Source organism: Hemiscyllium ocellatum, chromosome 13 (assembly GCF_020745735.1).
Source record: "Hemiscyllium ocellatum isolate sHemOce1 chromosome 13, sHemOce1.pat.X.cur, whole genome shotgun sequence".
NCBI classification, from domain to species: Eukaryota; Metazoa; Chordata; class Chondrichthyes; order Orectolobiformes; family Hemiscylliidae; genus Hemiscyllium; species Hemiscyllium ocellatum.
In genome coordinates this window covers 47,139,791-47,160,335 of record NC_083413.1, presented here as the reverse complement: position 1 = coordinate 47,160,335, position 20,545 = coordinate 47,139,791, and the positions used below count along the sequence as shown (strand labels likewise).

Here is a 20,545-nt window from a genome sequence, read left to right as displayed (position 1 = left end):
TATCATAGTGGTTATTTCAAGTGATGATGAGACAGACTTGTGTCAAAAACAAGAGGAAATTTTTTTTCCCCACCAATAAACAAATAGATGAGCTGAATAATGTGTTCTTAATCACTGTAATGGTTCCATGGTGGTTGGTACTGTTTGCCAAATGCACACTCAATTAAGAGCCTCATGCTTGGATTCTTACTGTGAAAATACCTCCCACTGTACAGTGTGTGGAGGAAAACAACTTAATTAGATGACATGGAGTATTCATAGTGTTCTTTAAAATTAAAGCAAATTAAAAGAAAAGTCTTGCATTTATATAATACCTTTCTACTTTCGAATCTTCCAATTTGCTTTATCGCCAAATAAGTAGTTATAGTATACTTGCCAATATAATGGATAGAAATGTGATAACCAGTGATTTCAAAAGCATCAATGAGATAAATTTCCAATTCATTCATTCTTGTGAGGTTCTGACACTGTCCTGCTTTCTGGGATATCTGAGAAATAGGAGCAGGAATAGGCCATTTGGCCCCTCTAGCCAGCCCTACCATTCAACATGGGTGCAGAGGAAGAAAATGTCATCAGTGTACCTGGTGTATAGTATTGGTTGGAGATCCTGCATAGAGAAGAAGTCTTGGTCAAACCTGTGCATGAAAATATTGGCATATTTAGGTGCAAATTTGGTCCCCATGGCTGTTCCGTGTGTCTGGATGAAGAATTGGTTGTCAAAGGGGAAAATGTTGTGATCGAGGATAAAGCAGACGAGTTGTAGGAGGGTGCTCGGAGATTGGCAGTTGTTGGTGTTGAGTACTGAGGCTGTTGCCATGAGGCCGTCATTGTGGGGGATGCTGGTGTAGAGTGCTGAAACATCCATTGTGATGAGGAATGTTCCCGGTTTGACCGGTGGTATGTGCTGAGTTTCTGTAAGAAATCTGTATTGTTGTGACAGAAGGTTGTACAGGGGTTCCCTGTACAATGGGTTTGAAGATGCCTTCGACATAGACTGCGAGGTTCTCACACAGAGACTCATTGCCTGATACGATGGGACGTCCTGGTGTATTGTCTTTCTGTATCTTCGTAAGGCAGTAGAAGTCAATTATGCGAGAAGTACATGGGATGAGGGCATGTAGGGAACGCTGAAGGACTGGATCCATATTCCTGGTCACAGGGACGCTCTTTTTGATTGGCTGGTAGTTGCCTGTGGTGTTCCTGGTGGTCTAGTTGTCGGTACACTTTCTTGCAGTAGTCTGTTCTATTCTGAATATGATGGCTCTTCCTTTATCTGCTGGTTTGATGACAATGTTGTGTTTGGTTTTGCGAGCATGGATGGCATTGCATTGTGATCGGGTGATGTTTTGCTGTACCTTGTGGGTACGGCTGATGAACTTGGCATTTATATATTTCCTGACAGTTTGAGCATTCTTGTCAAGCCCAGGTCAGCGGCTCTCCAATGGGGTCCAAGTTGACTCCTTCTTTGGTCGCTCTTCTCCGGATCGCTGTGATGACTGTTCCAGTTTCTCGGTGGGCTCACCGGGGATCACACTGGGCATCTTGAAAGAATTCCTGGAGTCTCATTCATCTGATGAATTCCTCAGAGTCTGTTGCAAGGCCAGTGTGGTCCATTTTGGTGGTGGGGCAGAAATTGAGACCTCTGCTAAGAACTTCAATCTCTTCTGGTTGAAGGGTGTGGTCTGATAAGTTGATGATCAACTTCCCTGCGGTGATAACATTTTTCACTGTGGTGCCAGGGTGGGCTTGGCTACTGCTGGGAGTGATGCCAAGTTTCTCCAGTTTCTTGTTCTTGGTGTGCATGTACATGGTGTAGTTTTGTCGCCTTACCTGTTTGGCCTGTAACTGTACTGCTGTATCCTGAGTGCAGGCTGACAGCGTGGACCCATCTTAATTTCAAGGTTGTGGTGCCTGCTGTAGAGTTGGTGCACGAGATGATTGAGGAGTTTGCAAGAGGAGCGGTGGCAAAATCTCTCCGCGTAGTCTGTGTTGTAGGTTGACTTGAGTGGGCTTGTAATCTGTATTCCTTTTGGGATCTTTCCTGTTTTCCTGCAGGAAACTTGATGTCTGTGTCAATCTTAGAGATCCTCTCCATTTTAAGCCAGCTGTTGGTGGTGTCGATGGTAGTCATGATTTGGAGATGCTGGTGTTGGACTGGGGTGTACAAAGTTAAAATTCACATAACACCAGGTCATAGTCCAACAGGTTTATTTGGAAGCACTAGCTTTTGGAATGATGCTCCTTTATCAGGTAATATAAATAAACCACTTGAGGAGTATAAATAAACCTGATGATGCTCAACTCATTGACCGCCATTTCCGATGTGCCAGAGCGAGAAATCGTAATGACCTCCTCAGGAGACAGACACGAGCTACAACCGACAGGGTACCCTTCGTTGTCCAGTACCTCCCAGGAGCCAAAAACCTATGCCATGTTCTTCACAACCTGCAACACATTATCAATGAGGATAAACACCTCGCCAAAAATTTCCCCACATCTCTACTTCTCGCCTTTAATCAGCCCTCAAACTTCAAAGGGATCATTGTTCGCAGCAAACTGCCCAGCCTTCAGGACAACACCATACAACCTTGTCACGGTAAACGCTGCAAGACGTATCAGAGTGTCTATGCGGATACCACCATTACATGTGGGGATGCCTCACACCATGTACATGACAGGTACTCATGTGGCTCAGCCAACATTGTCGATCTCATACTCTGCAGGCAAGATTACCTGAGGCATAGTACATTGGCAAGACCAAGCAAAGGCTACGGGAATGGATGAATGGACACCGCACAACAACCAACAGACAGGAGTGTTCCCTCCCAGTCAGAGAACACTTCAGCGGTCCAGGACATTCGACCTCGGACCATTGGGTGACCATCCTCCAAGGCGGACTTTGGGATAGTCAACAACAAAAAGTGACAGAGCAGGGACTTATAGCCAAGTTTGGTACCCATGAGGATGGCATCAACTGAGCCTTGGGTTCATTTCACACTACAGGTGACCTCATTGCGCTATACACACACACACTCGTGCACACACAGGCCCTCCTCCAAACACACTCCCCTATACACCCATACACTGATGCAGACCCTCTGTCATACGCTCACACATACATTCCCACACTCACACACGCACTGTCTCACAGACTTATACCCTTTTATACTCATACTCACACACATACACCCTCTCAAAGACACAACCCTCCCACGTGCCCCCCCCCCCCCCCCAATACACACACACACACACACACACACACACACGTATCCATATGCACACATACAAATATAAGTTTATGGGTGAATTTGTATTTGCAGAATTACACTTTACTTTGCTCAAAAACTGCATGAATCCATGTAAGATTCTGTAAATCCATTTTTTAAAATTAGAAACTGTCTGACGATTGTCGCACAGACAGTCTCACACAGGGAAACTCACACCTTCAATGCATTCTCTGGGCCGACATGACACCAATTGTTAAAGTTCACTTGAGAGTGTAACTTTTCAAAACGTTTTGTAATTTATATATGAAAGAACTGAAACCAACATGCCTGCTCTAAAAGATGAGAGACTTAACAAACAATCCAGGTCTTTTTCAACATATAATTTCAGTTATATTGCACTGTAAACTCTTGCTATAAAGTCGATCTTAATATCTGACACTCCACAACCAGCTGATGAAGGAGCAGCGCTCTGAAAGCTAGTGCTTCCAAATAAACCTGTTGGACTATAACCTGGTGTTGTGTGATTTTTAACTTTGTACACTCCAGTCCAACACCATCATCTCCAAATCATGTCTTTCATGCTAGCTCATCATAACATGGGATCTTCTATGTCTAATGAGAGACCAATTTCACAGTTTAGTATGTTACAAGACCACTTCTCAGACTACTGGACCTATTTAAGAATATGTTGATACAGAAAGGAGTTAAATAGGTGTGTGGAGTTAATTGAATAATTAACTGACTGGGTTGATATAAAGGGGGAACAAATCTAACTGATGCGTGAAAAAAAGCCAAGACTGAATAGTTATTGAAAGAAACAGAGATTGGGTAATAGATTCCTATCTTTGAGCCAGTGGGCACGGGTTTAGGTCCCATCTATTCTAGAGGTGTGATATTATATCTCTGAATAAGTTCATTAGAAAATATTGAAGACTGAGTAGTGAAGGCCTGTTGTGATGCAGTGGTAGTGTCCTTACATCGAATCCATGAGACATGGGTTCAAGTCCCACCTGCTCCAGAGATGTGTAATAACATCTCTGGACAGTCTCAGGAACTACTTATTCTCTGTTTTTTTTCTAATGTGGCACAATTGTAATTTCTGTACCTCTGGACGAGCATGTCTGGGTTCACATTCCATCCGTCATGGAGGTATGCTATGTCAAACAAGTTGATTTTTTTTTTATAAAAAGTTTCTGTTTAAGCGAATAAAAGGTGTCTTCGCTTTTGTCTCACTAAATTAGTCTTAAAGCAGATTGAAATAATGCACAAAAGCGATAGCATGGATCTTGTTTGTAAATCTGGTAGAAAGAAATAAGCTCACAATCTACTCACTGAACAGATGGGTGTGCTGCTTTTGAATCAAAGCTGTTACCTGCCATAATTAAATTTCACATTATAACATTACTTTCCATTCATTTCTGTCGCAAAATATTCAAAAAGTGTTATCACTGTCATGTTGTTTGTTTCATGCATTTTGTTACTTAAAGTTTCTCCTTTATCAAATTTGTTTGAATGCATTGGTGTCCCAATCATAAGAACATAAGAAGTAGGAGCAGGTGTAGATTCTTCAGCCCCTCAAACTTATCTCTCCATCCTGTATGATCAGGGTTGATCTGCCCTGCCCTCAATTTCACTTTAGTGCCAGCTCTTCATAGCCCTCAACTCCTTGATATTTCAAAAATCTATCTGCCTACTTCTGAAATACTTTGTGTTCTAGCCTCCACAACTCTCAGGGGTAAAGAATTCCAGACATTCAGCACCCTCTGACAAAAGAAATCCCTTTGCAAGTAAATGTGAAATGAACACCCCTTAATTCTGTACTGAGGTTCCCTAGTTTATCTCTTATCAATTGCCTCTAATGTCAGAATAGTCTTTCTCAAATCTTGGAAGATGTTGATTAAACCAACCAGTTTGCTCATCTCACAGCAATGATGTTGGGGGTTCTTTTATTAAATTTTCCAGCACTTATCTTGTTTCTGTTTGCATATGTTTGATGAGGTAGGATATAGGAGCTAATTTTCTTGTACCATTGTAAGTGCAATCAGGTGCTAACAAGCATAGCAGTTTAATCAGGATTGTTGCTAGCTAGTTTTTTATCTCATAGGTTTTTGTAAACAAGCAAATAAAGTACTGCGGATGCTGGAATTCTGAAGTAAAATATCGTGTTGGAGAAGCTTAACAGATCTCTTAGAATCTGAGCAGAAAAAAGCAGTTATGTTTTGAATTAACAGTTAACTTCTCCAGTATTACCAACAGCTGAGATCATACCACAGCCAAAAGTTGAAAAAATACTTCACATGAGCATTGTCAAACAAAATTTTGGTTCTTTGGATGAAGAAGAGTTATATTGGACCCAGAACATAAACTTGTATTCTTTCCCCACACATGCCATCAGACCTGTTGAGTTTCTCCAGCATTTTTTATTTTCATTTTTGTAAATGAAAGTGTGACTCAATTTCCTATCTGGGTTCATTGCTTAGGCTTGCAGCAGGCATTGGAAAAGCAGGATTTTCTTAGCTCTTTTAAGATCAAACTACTCAAACACCATTTCACCCATAGTGACCATCCCTGTCATAACGCTCATTTTTTAAACCTGGTTCTCATTTTATCTAGTCCTTCAAGTTCAAAGGGGATAAATCTGATGTCAAGGATGTTTCTGTGCACTGAACTTACATATAAGTAGGAACTGTAATAAATGAAATTGCAAGATAATGAATTTCTCACAATTAGAATTGTGGTTTAAGGTGAAAATCGGACTTTCGAAATATTTGTATTGAAACGGAAATTGGAAATAAACAAGATTTGGCTGTATTAGCACTGCTGAGTAATAACAATGTTATATATACAGCTTCTTTCATGAAAGGAGAGAACATTTCTTACCCTTTACCTCTTTTTCTATGCTATGACATGTTTAACTTTTTGATGTTTAAACTAATTGAATTACATAGATTTTTTTCGAGCTGATATTGGTAACAATCCTTAGGAATTTTTCACAACTTGTAAAGATTAATATTAAGCTAATACCGACACCTATTTTTGACAGTATTTTATGCCAGTATAACAATTAAACAGTTAAGCTGTCATATGCAACAGCAGGAACTGTTTAATGAATATTGAAAATGTTCATTTTCAGGCAGAGATCATTGATGTACAATATGGAACAATTGATGATCTGCTCCAACTTCAATCAAGCACCGATGTTACCAAAAAAATTGCACTAATTAAACTTGGAAAAGCACCTTTATTATACAAGGTAAGATGTGAAAAATCCCGAATGTAGTTTTACATTCAGACAATATGCTAATTGTTTTCAATTGTGGTGCAAAGTTGAAAGAAACATGAAAGACAAAGTGGATAAAGAATTTTTGTCAAATAAATGCTATTTTAGATTATAAAATAACATATACCTTTATATATTTTTACATTTAGTACTCATCACTAACTTAGCTTTCATTGCATAAAAGTCAACCATTAATACAACCTTTACTTTCATAGATTTATTCATATTAGGGAATATTTGAGTGAAAACTTGTGTTGTCATTCAGATGGCCTGATTAACCCAACAGGTACAAAATTACTGGAAGTATACATTAAACACTACATGTGTGCCATTATAAAGACTCAAGAAATTAAATTCAATAAATTTAACATCATATGTTCTTGACAGATTCCTTGATAAATTCTGGAGTTGGAAAACATATAGTCAAAGTTACTAAATCAGATAAATCTATAAAACAGATAATCTGACATATCACTTCACAGCAACAAAGGTAACAACTCTAGAACCATTCAGACAATTTTCTCATTGACTGTGATGCCTGTCTGATGATCAAAGTAAAAAAAATCTCACAACACCAGATTATAGTCCAACAGGCTTAACTGGAAGTGCACTAGCTATCGGAGCGTTGCTCCTTTATCAGGTGGAAGGAGTGTCGCTCCGAAAGCTAGTGTACTTCCAATTAAACCTGTTGGACTATAACCTGGTGTTGTGTAATTTTTAACTTTGTACACCCCAGTCTGGCATCTCCAAATCAGGTCTGATGATCCTACATGCTACATCTGAGTATTGTTAAAGCAATCATGACGCTATTGCCCTTTGCCATACCATTGACTTCAACAGAGAACTAAAGAAGAGGAAAGATTCCTTGGGTCAAGACTTACTCATTTTCTATGAGTGAATGACAGTAAGCATGAAAAAGGATTGGTAATCTCAGATTAAAGAGTCAGCCACTAAGAATGAGATAAGGAGGAATTTCTTCACACATAGGGTGATGAATCCCCAGAGAGCTGAGGCAGCTTAATCTTTGAGCACATTCAAGACAGAAATCAAATTTGTAAAGATTAATGACATCAAGGGCTATGAAAATAGTGCATGAAAGATGCCCTGAAATAGATGATTGGCTATGATCCAATTGAATTGAATGGGGCAACGGGCTTGACAAGATGGATGGTCTACTTCTTATGTTGTTCTCAGGTGATATTTGGAGTGCTTAAAGCATGTTTGTTCCTTGTTCTTGAATAGGTTTGAATGTGCACTACTGTACCATGATAAATTGCAAAGGTTGTAATTACAGTTTTGTAAGGTTGCTTTTGAGGGTAAAAGGGTTAAATCTTTATTTCTGATATTTGTAGTGAGACCATTTGAAATAGTTCTGTGGTTTTCTTTACTTTTGTGTGCAATAGACTTTGATGTTTATTTGTTTAAAGTCCATTGGCAGTCTCTTATGAATATGTTCAATGATTGACCAGTACAGAAAGCAAATAACAAAATTAAAACTTATGGTCAATCAAACCAGATTTAGATTCTGACTTCTTCGGTATTCCCATTCGCTGGAATCGTACCAGTCAGAGTTTGCAGGCAATTCGCAAGACCATCATCAAACAATTTTTGACTCTGAGCCATTTAAGGAAATAATAGCGTGGATGACTAAAGTATGAGGAAAAAAAAGTTTTAAGGAACATTTTAAAGGAAGAAAGATAGATGAATTGAATGGATAAGTTTGAAAAAAAAATTCTAGATTTTAAGGCTTCAGCATTTAAAATAGGTGTCAATGGAGGGTCAATTAAGATAGAGAATATGCAAGAGCTCAGAATGGGAGAATAGATATTAGTGGAGAATATAGAGATGTGGAAGAGTAAGTTTATGGAGTGATTGTGAAACATAAAAAAAACTGTACCATTGCTTATTCAGGCACCACTGGAGATCAGTGAAAGTTATTTTGCACAGTTCAGGTAGTTGTTAGAGAAAGGAATTGATTTGGTGGTTTTCGAATGAAATTTGTGGTAAGAATCGAAGAAGACAGCAGAATGACCTTGAATTACTAATTCTGAAGATTACAGAGTGCTCATAAATTGGATGTTAATTTACAATAGGACATTATTGTGTCCAGATATAATGAATGAGCTGGCTGCAATGTTTCAGTCTTGCTTTGACCCCAATCTTCAACCAGTAACGAGCATTTCGTGAGTTCAGTGCCAGCTCATAAAACAACAGTTGAGCAGTTGAGGCAGCTAGGTCACCTACCTTTTTCACCTCGGTATGATTAAGTTAGATTTAAATGAGGTACAGTAACTCCAAATGCTTGTCTGGGCATTGAAAACACTCATAAGTTCACAAAAATTATCACTAAATCTGACAATCATGTGCCATAAATTATGGCTAGTACAAGAAATGGAAAGAACCAAATAAGTAAAATTGAAGTGTTATGCCTGCACACTGACTTCAAATCAACTGGAAATGCGTGTTGCTGATGAAGTGTTGAAAGTACCGATAGTCGGACCAATCAGGGCACTGCAGGAAAAGAGACATTTTAATCCGAATGTTCATTACTTTGTTCTACAACTGTGGTAAAATTCCAGGAAGTATTTGATATATGCAAATATCTTAATGTACATCTAGAACAACACGCTGTGCACTGGAGGTAACAATATGGGTTTTTATGCCATATCAAGTGATATCATCAAGGCGAGGAGAAACTGAGGAGTGCAGATGCTGGAGATCAGAGTCGGGAATGTGGTGCTGGAAAAGCACAGTTGCTCAGGCAGCATCTAAGGAGCAGAATAATCGACGTTTTGGGCATAAACCCTTCATCAAGGCCACTGATTTACTGTTGCTGAAGGGAGGCAATAGGCTAGTGGTGTTATGCTGGACTATTAATCCAGAGACGCAAGTAATTTTCAAATCCTGACTCGGCAGATAGTGGAATTTGAATTCATTGAAAATGTGGAATTAAGGATCTTTGGATCTATTGTCAATCGTCTATCTGATGTCCTTTAGGGAAGGAAACTGCCATCCTTATCTGGCCTACATGTGACTCCAGATCCACGGCAACATGGTTGACTCTTAACTATCCTCTGGGTAATTAGGGATAGGTCAGGAATGCTGGCCTAGCCAGGGATTCCCTCAACCCATGAATAAATAAAAAAAATCAACAAATTCCATTATTATTATTAGCTCCAGGATTATTACATAAAGCACCAAGATATCATGGAGAGATGTGCCTCTTCTAATGAGAGAGCTTATATTTAACCAGGACTGAAATGGGTTAAATATCCTTGTTGGATGGTTTGCCCTTGCTGTTGGGGAGGATTTAAATTGATTTGACAAGGGCATGGGGCACAGAGAAGATGTAAAGTTAGCAGCAAGGTCCAATTAGATATAGATGGACTATTAGGACACTTCAGTAGGCAGAGAAGACTTTGGCAGGAAAGGGAACATGGAAAGTGTAGAAAGCTAAATTGTATCCATTTTAATGCAAGGAGCCAGACTAGTAAGGTGGATAAGCTCAGAATATTGATCAGCATGTTGGAATCTGATATTGTTGCAATTGCTGAGACATGTTTGAAGGAAGGACAGGACTAGCAGCTCAACATTCCAGGGTATTGAAATTTCAGGTACGATATGATGGGTGGGTGGTGCTAAGTAAGAGAGGTGGAGGTTTTGCAATACTGGTAAAGGAAACCATTGCTGCAATCATAAGGGAGGATATTCTACAAGGGTCTTCAAACAATGCCATCTGGTAGAGCTTATAAATTAAAAAAAGGAGTGATAATGTTGCTGGCTTTATACTACAGGCCTCCTAACAATCAGAAGAGCAAATCACAGAAAGGTGTGAGCGAAACATGGTTAGAGTTGTAGAGGAATTCAACTTTGCTAACATTAATAACATTAACAGCTTGGATCACATTGGTATGAAAGGATTAAATTGGGCTGAATTTTTCAAGTGCTTCCAGGAAATCTTTTGGTGCCAATATGTAGAGAGGTAGTGCTAGCCCTATTCCTAGAGATTGAAGTCTGTCAAGTGCTTAAAGTTTCAGTAAGCGAGCTTTTTTGGGATATCAACCAAGTTTCAAAGTCATCATGGAAATGGATAAGGATCGTACAGAAGATAAGTGTCTAAATTAGGGGAAGGCCGATTTCAATATCATTAGACAGGATCTGGCAAAAATGGGAGCAGATATTTGTAGGTAAGTCTACATTTGAAAAGTGGGAGTCTTTTAAAAATAGGATTGTAGAATTCAGGGGCCAGCATGTTCTTTTAAGGTGAAGGAAGAGGGTAGCAAGTCCAGGGAACCTTAGATATCAAGGGATATTGAGATTTTGATAAAGAAAAAGAAGGAAGCATATGTCCACTCTTCCAGACCAAAGGGGCAACCTGTGTATGGAGCCAATGGATGTGAATGAGGTCTTAAATAAGTACTTCTTATCCATATTCACAGAGGATAAAGACATTGCAGCCCAGGGATTTCACTTGGGAAGGTGAGGTATGAGAACCCTTTAAGATTAATAAGGAGATAGTGAATGTTTTAGCGGGCACATAGATGTACAGTTGTACTTTTATTACATAGTATAATGCTCTTGCTCTGATAAAAGAATGTCTTTTCAAGTGTTACCATGAGCAACCACCACAGGGAATCTTTGTTCACTTCTGTGTTTATAAAATTATTATCTTTCTCCAAGAAATCTTTCATTGCATCACTCACAGTTAAATAAGAGGCAGGATTTTCTCAGGGCAACAATCTGGAAAGCCAGAAGACAGCTCTGTCTTGGTAGCTTGAGGGGGCCCCTGCTATTTTAAGCATGCCTTGCAGCTGTTGAGCTGCTGTTGGGTTCTTGTCCCATTATATCTACTTGTAGTATTGTTACTGGTCAGCTGATGAGAAATTATTTTAGTAGGATTGGGATGTTAAACCACCTAATGTCCAATGGTTGGGATTTTCCCTTTTTTATGGTTACAGTGTGTAGGGGAGAATGTAATATTAGTCACCTCTCCTTCCCCACTGCCAGCAATGAGAGAGTACAGTGGAAGTGGGTTTTACAGTGCATCGCTTCCTGGGACAGTGACATCCCTCCCTGTGTACAGCTCCAAGCCATGCAGAGGTCCACAGCCACTGAACACAGAACAGTATAGCACAGGAACCTTTGGGCCCATCATGTCTGCACTGACCATGATGCCATTTTAAATTAATGTCAGCTGCCTGCACATTGTCTGTATCCCTCCATTTGCTGCCTGTTCATATATCTGTATAAATGCCTCTTAAACATTGCTGTCATACATACTTCTACCATCTCCCCTGCCTGTGCATTCCAAGCACCTATGGCCCTCTCTTTAAAAACACATCTGTTTGACTCATACATTTTTGAATCTCCCCGCCCCACCGCCACCCCACCACCCAAAATTAAATCTGTGACACTTAATATTTGGCATTTCCAACTTGGGAAAAAGACTCCAACTATCCACTTTATCCATGCCTCTCATAATAACATAATACTTATATCAGGTCATCCCTTGGCCTCTCTGGACTTGCTGCCCTCTTCCTTCACCTTAGAAGAACATGCTGACCCTGAATTCTCACAATCCTATTTTTAAAAGGCTCCCACTTTTCAAATGTAGACTTACTTGCAAATAACTGCTCTCATTTTTGCCAGATCCTGTCCAATGATAATTTAGACACTTAACTTCTGTATGATCCTTATCCATTTCCATGATAACTTTGAAACTTGCTTGATATCCCAAAAATGCTCGCTTACTGAAACTTTAACCACTTGACAGACTTCAATCCCTAGGAATAGGGCCAGCATATTGGCACCAAAAGATTTCCTGGAAGTACCTTTGTCATTATCCACAACTCCACCAATTTTCATATTGTCTGCATCAGACCACCTGCATTTTCATCCAAGTTATTGATATAATTTACAAACAACAGAGATCCCAGCCCTGATCCTTGTGGAACACCACTGGTCACAGAGCTCAGTCAGAAAACTACCCTCTGCCTTCAATGACAAAGCCAATTCTGTATTCAGAGCTGAAAATGTGTTGCTGGAAAAGCGCAGCAGGTCAGGCAGCATCCAAGGAACAGGAGATTCGATGTTTCAGGCATAAGCCCTTCTTCAGGAATGAAGAAGGGCTTATGCCCGAAATGTCAAATCTCCTGTTCCTTGGATGCTGCCTGACCTGCTGCGCTTTTCCAGCAAGACATTTTCAGCTCTGATCACCAGCATCTGCAGACCTCACTTTCTCCTCCAATTCTATATTCAACCTACTAATTCACTGTGGATCCCATATAACTTAATCTTCTGGACTAGCCTACCATAAGTGACTTTATCAAATGTTTAACTGTGAGCAGCTATGCCACTTTGAAGACTGAGACAGTTGGGTACACAGCAACATGCAAGGTTTAGAGCAGTAGGTGAGGGAAGTGGCGATATGGTGAGAGAGAATCCTAGGATGGAGAGTCATGGGGAGAGGGAAGGTAAAGAAGCTTAGAGGCAAGGGTTGGGTGTTTCAATTAGTAGACCCTTCCCACACATCGTCCCAGAAACACTTTCACACCTGCCAGGTACACAATCTATCTGGCTAGTGATGTCAAGGGGCTGTTAAATGTGGCTGTTAACTGTCCACTTAAGGGCCTTAATTGCAAAGGTAAACCCATATTGATTTCTGATATGCCAAGAAGTAATAATTACATCTCTGGTGCCAACCTGCCCGGTCAGTTTTTTTCCCACCAGCTTCCCCATTATTTTTCAGGAGAAAATCCCAACTATAATGTATCTTTCTGCTAGGCGAAAGTGAGTACTGCAGATGCTGGAGATCACAGTGAAAATTAGAGTGGTGTTGGAAAAGCACAGCAGGTCAGGCAGCATCCGTGAGGCAGGAAAATCAACGTTTCGGGCAAAACCCCTTAATCAGGAATGATCAGGAAGGGCTTTTGCCCGAAACATTGATTTTCCTGCTCCTCTGTATCATTCTGCTGCCTGGCACACCACAGTTATTATTAACACAGCTACAGGTCAGTCAGAAGTTAATGGTTGTGTGTTGAGAGAGATATTCAAGTTGGGAATTGTAACTTTCAGGTTGCAAATAATTGTTCATGATTAAGTAATTTACTTCCATTTAAGTAGAAGAATATGTAAATGTAAATGTTGTTCTGTTATATGTAGATCCGTGCTGTATGATGCTGTGTTGTTGTAGAGTTCCTTCATCTAATTATGTTCCAGAGATTGATGATCTCCAGTCTGTCTATGAAGTCAATCCGATTCCGTAATTGTGTACTGTGAATAAGTCAGATTATAGAAAACCATCTGCAAAATCACTTCTGATGTTTGTGCTTAAGTAACTCAGTCACTGTCTGCCACAAAGTAATTGCCTGATATAGAATGACCACAACAGATTTTCATACACTGCACTTTGCACTTCTGCGTTTTGAGTTAATTGAATATAGAATTGAAAGCACATTTTAAGACTTACACAGAACTTACCTGAGTATTTTCAAGTTGCTTCAACAACCAGCTCCTTTGCACATGGAGGAACATTGAAAGACAATGTAAAATAGGGGGTACAGTGAGGTGCAGGAGCAGAGGGATCTGGGTGCGTAGTGTACAGATCATTGAATATGGTAGGACAGGTGGAGAGAGCAATACATAAATATACAATGTGTTTGGTTTTATTAATAGGAACATAGAATACAAGAGCAGGGAGTTGATGGTGAACTTGTACAAGATACTTGTTAGACCTCAGCTGAAGTATTGAGTACAGTTATTGGTGCTATCTTATAGGAAAGATGTAAATGCATTCAAGAGGTAATGGTAGATGGGACAGTATTGAGGAGAACTGCCCTATTTCCTCAGTAATGTCAGAGGAGACCGTGACACTAAATTACAGGTGAGGCAATAACTGTAAACCTTGAATGTCTTGCCAAACTGTATGCCCTCCACTATTTGCCATTTCTATGTGGTGCTCCCTTAGTAGTTTTGCATGAGTTGCAGGCAGCCAGCTCACCCTTGTCTGTTTGCTGCTGAAATGTACATGCCAGTCATCTTAATTGTGGAGGGGCCTGGTGATACAATAGCATGGATTTGCTCAGTCACATTTCCTCTCCCATTCCTGTGGATTCAAGTTAGCTGCTTAACCCATCCTTCAGCCAAATCCTCTTCCATGAAAACTGATGATCATATCTGCTCCTCAACCCTTCTGAAGGCAGGTTTGGACATCGAGAACAGTCCTGGCCTTTGGTTCTTAATCTAGGAATGAAAATTAGGCCCCTCATCTTTAATTAACTGTGATAAAACATTATCATCTTAAACATTAAGTTGTTTGTTTTTTTCAGACCTATTGAATATTTCTAACATTTTCTGCTTTTATTTCACACAGCATCCATAGAATTTTGCTTTTCTAATTAAAGCTCAAGCCACCTGTCCTGTTCCCTCATGAGTATTCAGTTTTATTGTAAATCTTTGTATTTTCCTCTGTATATTGACTATGAAGTTGGTATTTATTTCAAAATTGCTTAACTGATTGAGATGTCTTTCTGTTCACATTGTATCCAAGCATACCCTCCCCCTTTGACATTTTAGCTTGAGAATTAGTGTGCTAGTTGTCTTCCCTCTCCACCAAATCTTGTTTCTGGAAGATTTATTTGATCCTAGGATTAAAATGGTAAAAATCCCATGTAATGAATGGATTTCAGTAATATCAACATTTGCTTCCTTTAATCCTAGCGTATAAGTGGATTTTATGTAAAATAAATCTTTTAGTTAACTCAATCTGTTTTTTACTTTCATTTCACTATGCATAGAATCTATTATGGGAAGTTGAGCAAATATATGTTCTGAATGTAGCCATTTTACAGATCACTATTGACTTATAATTTTAACCAGTGCCATGACTGTATAAAGCAGAGAAAACAACTGCACATGGAGATGTGTTTTTAATTTGTAACAGGAAAGACAATTTAAATACATTTTCTGGACTATAATTATATTTTTCCATAGTGTGTCACTTTAATTGAGTTTAGCTCAGAATAAGATCTTAGCCCTGTTAGCTTGAAAGTTTATTTGTAATAAAACTTGTGAATCTTGTTAACCATTCTAACCCAACAATCTCATTTGCAAATATTTTTGTGAAGTGATACAATGTTCAGACCTGGCATTGTAACAAGTGTAATTTGCTGGGATGTTAGAATCATTGCCATGAATAAAACAGATATATAAAAGGTAACAAATGTTTTAAGTGCTCCATATGTCAGTATAATAAGGACAGCATGTGCAGCTATCATAGCTGAGAGCCAAATCATAGGTTCAAAATACACTGCATTCTTGCAAATGTAACTTTTTTTCAATTGGCAAGTGAAGCATATTTTAATGGAAATGGACTAGACTTAGCAAATAATTTCAGATGTATTTCATGACAAATTCACCACTAAGTTTTTTAAGCACATCTCTCAACCTATTAAATATATTTCCTTCTAGACTGAAATCAGGAAATAAGTAGACAGTGGGATTGTTCTTTGGTCAATGTTTGTGTATTTTCAGAATTTTAATTATTTTCAAATAGCTGGACATTAGAAATTCCCTTGGAGTGAGTGAAATGACCTACATTAGTAGAACATATAATTTAGGGTGTAGGTTTGTTCGCTCAAATGAAGTTTCAGAAATGACAGCCAGACTACTAAGACCCCTCGGAATCCTAGTGGCACACAAACCCACCAACACTCTCAAACAAAAGCTCACAAACTTAAAAGACCCAGTACAACCCATGGACAAAATCTACGTCATCTACAAAATTCCATGCAAGGACTGCCACAAATACTATGTAGGACAAACAGGAAGAAAGTTAGCCACCAGGATACACGAACACCAGCTAGCCACAAAAAGACACAACCCTCTCTCCCTCGTAGCCCTAAACATGGAGGTAAAAAAAAACACCATTTTGACTGGGACAGGCTAAACAAAGACATGCCAGAGAATTCCTAGAGGCCTGGCACTCCAACCACAATGCCATAAACAAACACATAGATCTAGATACCATCTATCAACTCCTCAGAAAACGAACAGGACATGACATCACCACAAACCTCAGGGACCCCATCCAGGACAAACATATAAATAGAAAGCAGGAGACAACAGCTTCGCTTCACTTGGAGGTCACCACTGATGATGTTACCTAACCAGGTAATGAAACGTCTGGATATCAAACCTACAGCTCAGCGAGCAAACCTACACCCTAAACCTCAACCTGAGCTACAAACCTTCACAAACCTTGCAGAACATATAATTATCTGGATTGCAAATTGGGTTTCCAGCAGTACAGGCCAGCCAACATTCTGAATTAGCATTTAACTCAACTAAAGTAACTGAAATATTTTGCATCTGTAACTCTTTAATCAAATTGTGCTTTGTTGTTCAGTTATCTTTATTATTGGAGGCTGGTTTTGGAGGAGCTTTGGTCTATATTGACCCTTGTGATTCGCCCCCAAGGGAGAAACTTGGGGAGAAGACATTTTGGATTTCTTTGAATCCTGGAGGAGACCCATCTACACCAGGATATCCTAGTATTGGTAAGTCAAAATAGTCCCCTGTTGTTATTTAAAGCAGTGATTCTGAAAGAGTTATTTTTGGAGCTTGCATTAAGTTCCAGCGAGTCTGATGATGACATGTTTGGGTGGTGATAAGGAAGAACATTGTCAGATCTTGAGGAATAAACATCGAAGTTCACAAGTCTCATTGTTTTCTTCGTAACAATGTTTATTTTACTAAAATAACTTGTATCTGATTGCCAGTGAGCCTCTTAAAACTCTAGTCAGATTTCCTCTTCAATTGTTAACCAAACAGGCCCTTATACCCAATAAAAGAAAGTAGAATGGTGACAGCATCCTTCTCCCCACAAAATACCACACCAAATATTTATTATGGACAAGTTAAGAAAATGGTTCAGTTAATGCTTAAGTTTTGCAATTTTGCATTAAAATATCCCATGAAAATGATAGTATATGAAAATTATTTGGAGAAGGGAATTACCAGTGATTTATACGTTTTGTTCAAAGAATAGAACAGAAATCCTGCAGTGTAGAAGCAGCCCGTGCGACCCATTGGATCCATACTGCCCCTCCGAAGAACATCCCAACCAGACTCTCCCCACTGCCCTACCACCCTGCATTTCCCATTGGTGATCCACCTAGCCTGCATATCTACAGGTAATTCAGTATGACATATATTTTGACTGTGGGAGGAAGCCAGAGCACCCTGAGGAAACCCATGCAGATGTGAACAGAAAACTCAAACTCCAGTCGGTCACCTGAGGGTGGAATCGAACCTGGTTGCTGGCACCATAAGGCAGCAGTGCTAACCATTGAGCCGCCATGGTTGGTAATCATTTTTGCTGTATATCCTGTGTAAGCCTTTATAGATTAGATTAGATTACTTACAGTGTGGAAACAGGCCCTTCGGCCCAACAAGTCCACACCGACCAACCAGACCCATTCCCCTACATTTACCCCTTCACTTAACACTACGGGCAATTTAGCATGGCCAATTCACCTAACCTGCACAATTTTGGATTGTGGGAAGAAACCGGAGCACCCGGAGGAAACCCACACAGACTCGGGGAGAATGTGCATAGAGTCACCTGAGACAGGAATTGAACCCGAGTCTCTGGCGCTGTGAGGCAGCAGTGTGAACCACTGTGCCACTGTGCCGCCCACAGGTGAAAACCCTTTCACCTGATTTTGGGTTGTGATAGTACTAATGTCAGCTTTAGTACAGAAACCATGTTGAATCTTTGTCACAGGCCCATTTCCCTTACTGACGTTCTGAGTAACACTGTTAAGTGTGAATTATTGCTGAATTATGTAGTCTTGCGCTATGCACATATAAATGGAACAGACCCTCTAACCTGTTTAAGTTAGAATGCTTACTTAACTAATCTCTATTGCTTTTGAATCATATTTCTAGTTGTGGAAGAACAGCACTGTGTGCTCTTCAATAATTGTATTGCAGATTTTATTCTTTTGAATCATCGACTTTCTCCATACATACAACGTGGAATATAAATCTAGCAAAAATATAAAGGACCTCCAGACCTGATGGAAAGTGACCTTAAATCATATAGTCTATAAAGTATGCTAACATGTCTAATATTTTTACTTTCATTTCTACAATTTGTAGAGCTCCAAGGTCTCCATTGGAATGTAATTGAAATACATAAATTAAGAGTCTTACTGTTTTTTATTTTGTTTATTTTTGAGAAATATGCTTTTTAAATTATGCCACCCTACTTGATTTATTTCAAGGTACTTGATAGCATTTGATTTTAAGTAGACATTGGTGTCTGACTCATCTAATTAAATTTCCATATATATTGTCCTCAGAGTCCACAAAAATAAATGCTTTGGACAAACAGAAGCAGTCCAGAATGTTCTGAAGTTGAAATTAGGGGTAGATTTTCCAGGAATATTCAGAGCTTTCCTTGGGTTTGCCACTATCTTTATAATAGAAAATGGTATTTACATGATTTGTGCTGAGTTCTGGGAGAAATGTCAAAGAATTGCCTGGCAATTATTGCAACTGAGTAATGAATGTTTACACTTCTATTTCTGTGATTATATATCTCGCCTATAATTTCAGTGAAACTATTTTCAAAGGAATGAAATATAATATTATACAACATAATAAAATATTGTTAGATTATGGTCAAAGTATTTCAAGGTAATACTTTGCTATTTGTGTTTTGCAGTGTATTTGGATAAATAAATAATGCTATAAAAGTATATTTTTGATGAACATCTTCCCATTAATACCTATGGACCAAAACAAGCTCAATTCAGTGAACAGTATTAAATAGCTCTCTAGCGGCGGGGATCCAAGATGGCGGCGACCCAGCAAGTCTGAGTCTATAGAGCTCTTCCCAAGACTTGGGTAGAGTGGGCCACCCACCCCCACCACACTCACCAAATCATTCATAATAGCTGTTAAATTTAAATAGCTGCTTAGTATAACATTTAAATAGTCTAATATTTAGTGAAAAATGACCAAAGGGAAGGGAGCCCGCAGCTCTCAACAAGCAGGACCCCCTCCCCCACCCTTTCCCTCTTCAGCTGCAGCAGAGGCGTCCACAGCCGCCCCGGGGGACTTACCGACAGTTACAAGCCTTGTGGAGATGATCACCAAGCTGGACGCGAAGATCGACGCATTTATCGAGGAGTCCCGAAATCGATGGGAATCACTCTCGGCCGTGCTTCTGCAGCGCGGCCGAGACATCCAGGAACTCGAGCGCCGAGTCGGAGGGGTGGAGTTAAAGGCCACGACCTCCGAGATTGCAGCTCAATCGGCCGTGGATCAGGTCCGGACTCTCGAACAGCGAGTCCGGACCTTAGAAGATCATATTGATGACCTCGATAATCGAGGTCGTCGAAAAAATATTCGTTTGCTGGGCCTTCCCAAACGGGAAGAGGAAGGCCAGCTTACAGCATTCCTGGAACAGTGGCTTCCACAGCTTTTAAATTTGGAGGCTGGATCAGGCCAAGTAAGGGTGGAATGGGCCTACCGGGTCGCAACACATGGGCCCGGCTCGAACCAGCGCCCACGCCCGGTCCTGTTCCGGCTGCAGAGCTATAGGGAGAGGCAGATGCTCCTAGAAGCCTCTAGAAATCTTGGAAAAGATCCCCAAGCCATGATCTATAAAGGATCCAAGATCATGCTATTCCAGGACTTTTCCCCAGCTCTGGTCCGAAAGAGGAAGGCATTCGATGAGGCGAAGAAGCATTTAAGGGACTTAAATATTCAGTACTCCTTACACTATCCAGCGACGCTACGCTTTAACCACGAAGGATTCATATATAACTTCGGATCACCAGAGAAGGCTAAAGAATTCTTGGACTCTCTTAGATAAACTGTAAGAGATAGTGGATGTTGGTTTGCCTTTCCCTCCACTTTGGTCTATATTTCCCCCCCCCCTTTTTTGTTTCTCTTTTTTCTTACCTTATTGTTTAATATTATCATGAGGGGGTGAGGAGAGGGATTTGATTTTCTCCCCCCCCCCCAC

The 20,545-nt window shown here is 39.9% G+C and overlaps 1 protein-coding gene across 5 annotated transcripts in view; it reads left to right on the top strand.

The window, feature by feature from the left end:
* LOC132821532 (inactive N-acetylated-alpha-linked acidic dipeptidase-like protein 2) overlaps positions 1-20,545 on the top strand; it is a 973,299-nt gene that overhangs the window by 506,983 nt on the left and 445,771 nt on the right. For all 5 annotated transcript variants that reach the window (XM_060834141.1, XM_060834143.1, XM_060834142.1 and 2 more), the window contains 2 exons: positions 6,361-6,480; positions 16,913-17,063. In XM_060834141.1, coding sequence (XP_060690124.1) covers positions 6,361-6,480; positions 16,913-17,063 — 271 coding nt within the window. The remainder of the gene's footprint in view (positions 1-6,360; positions 6,481-16,912; positions 17,064-20,545) is intronic.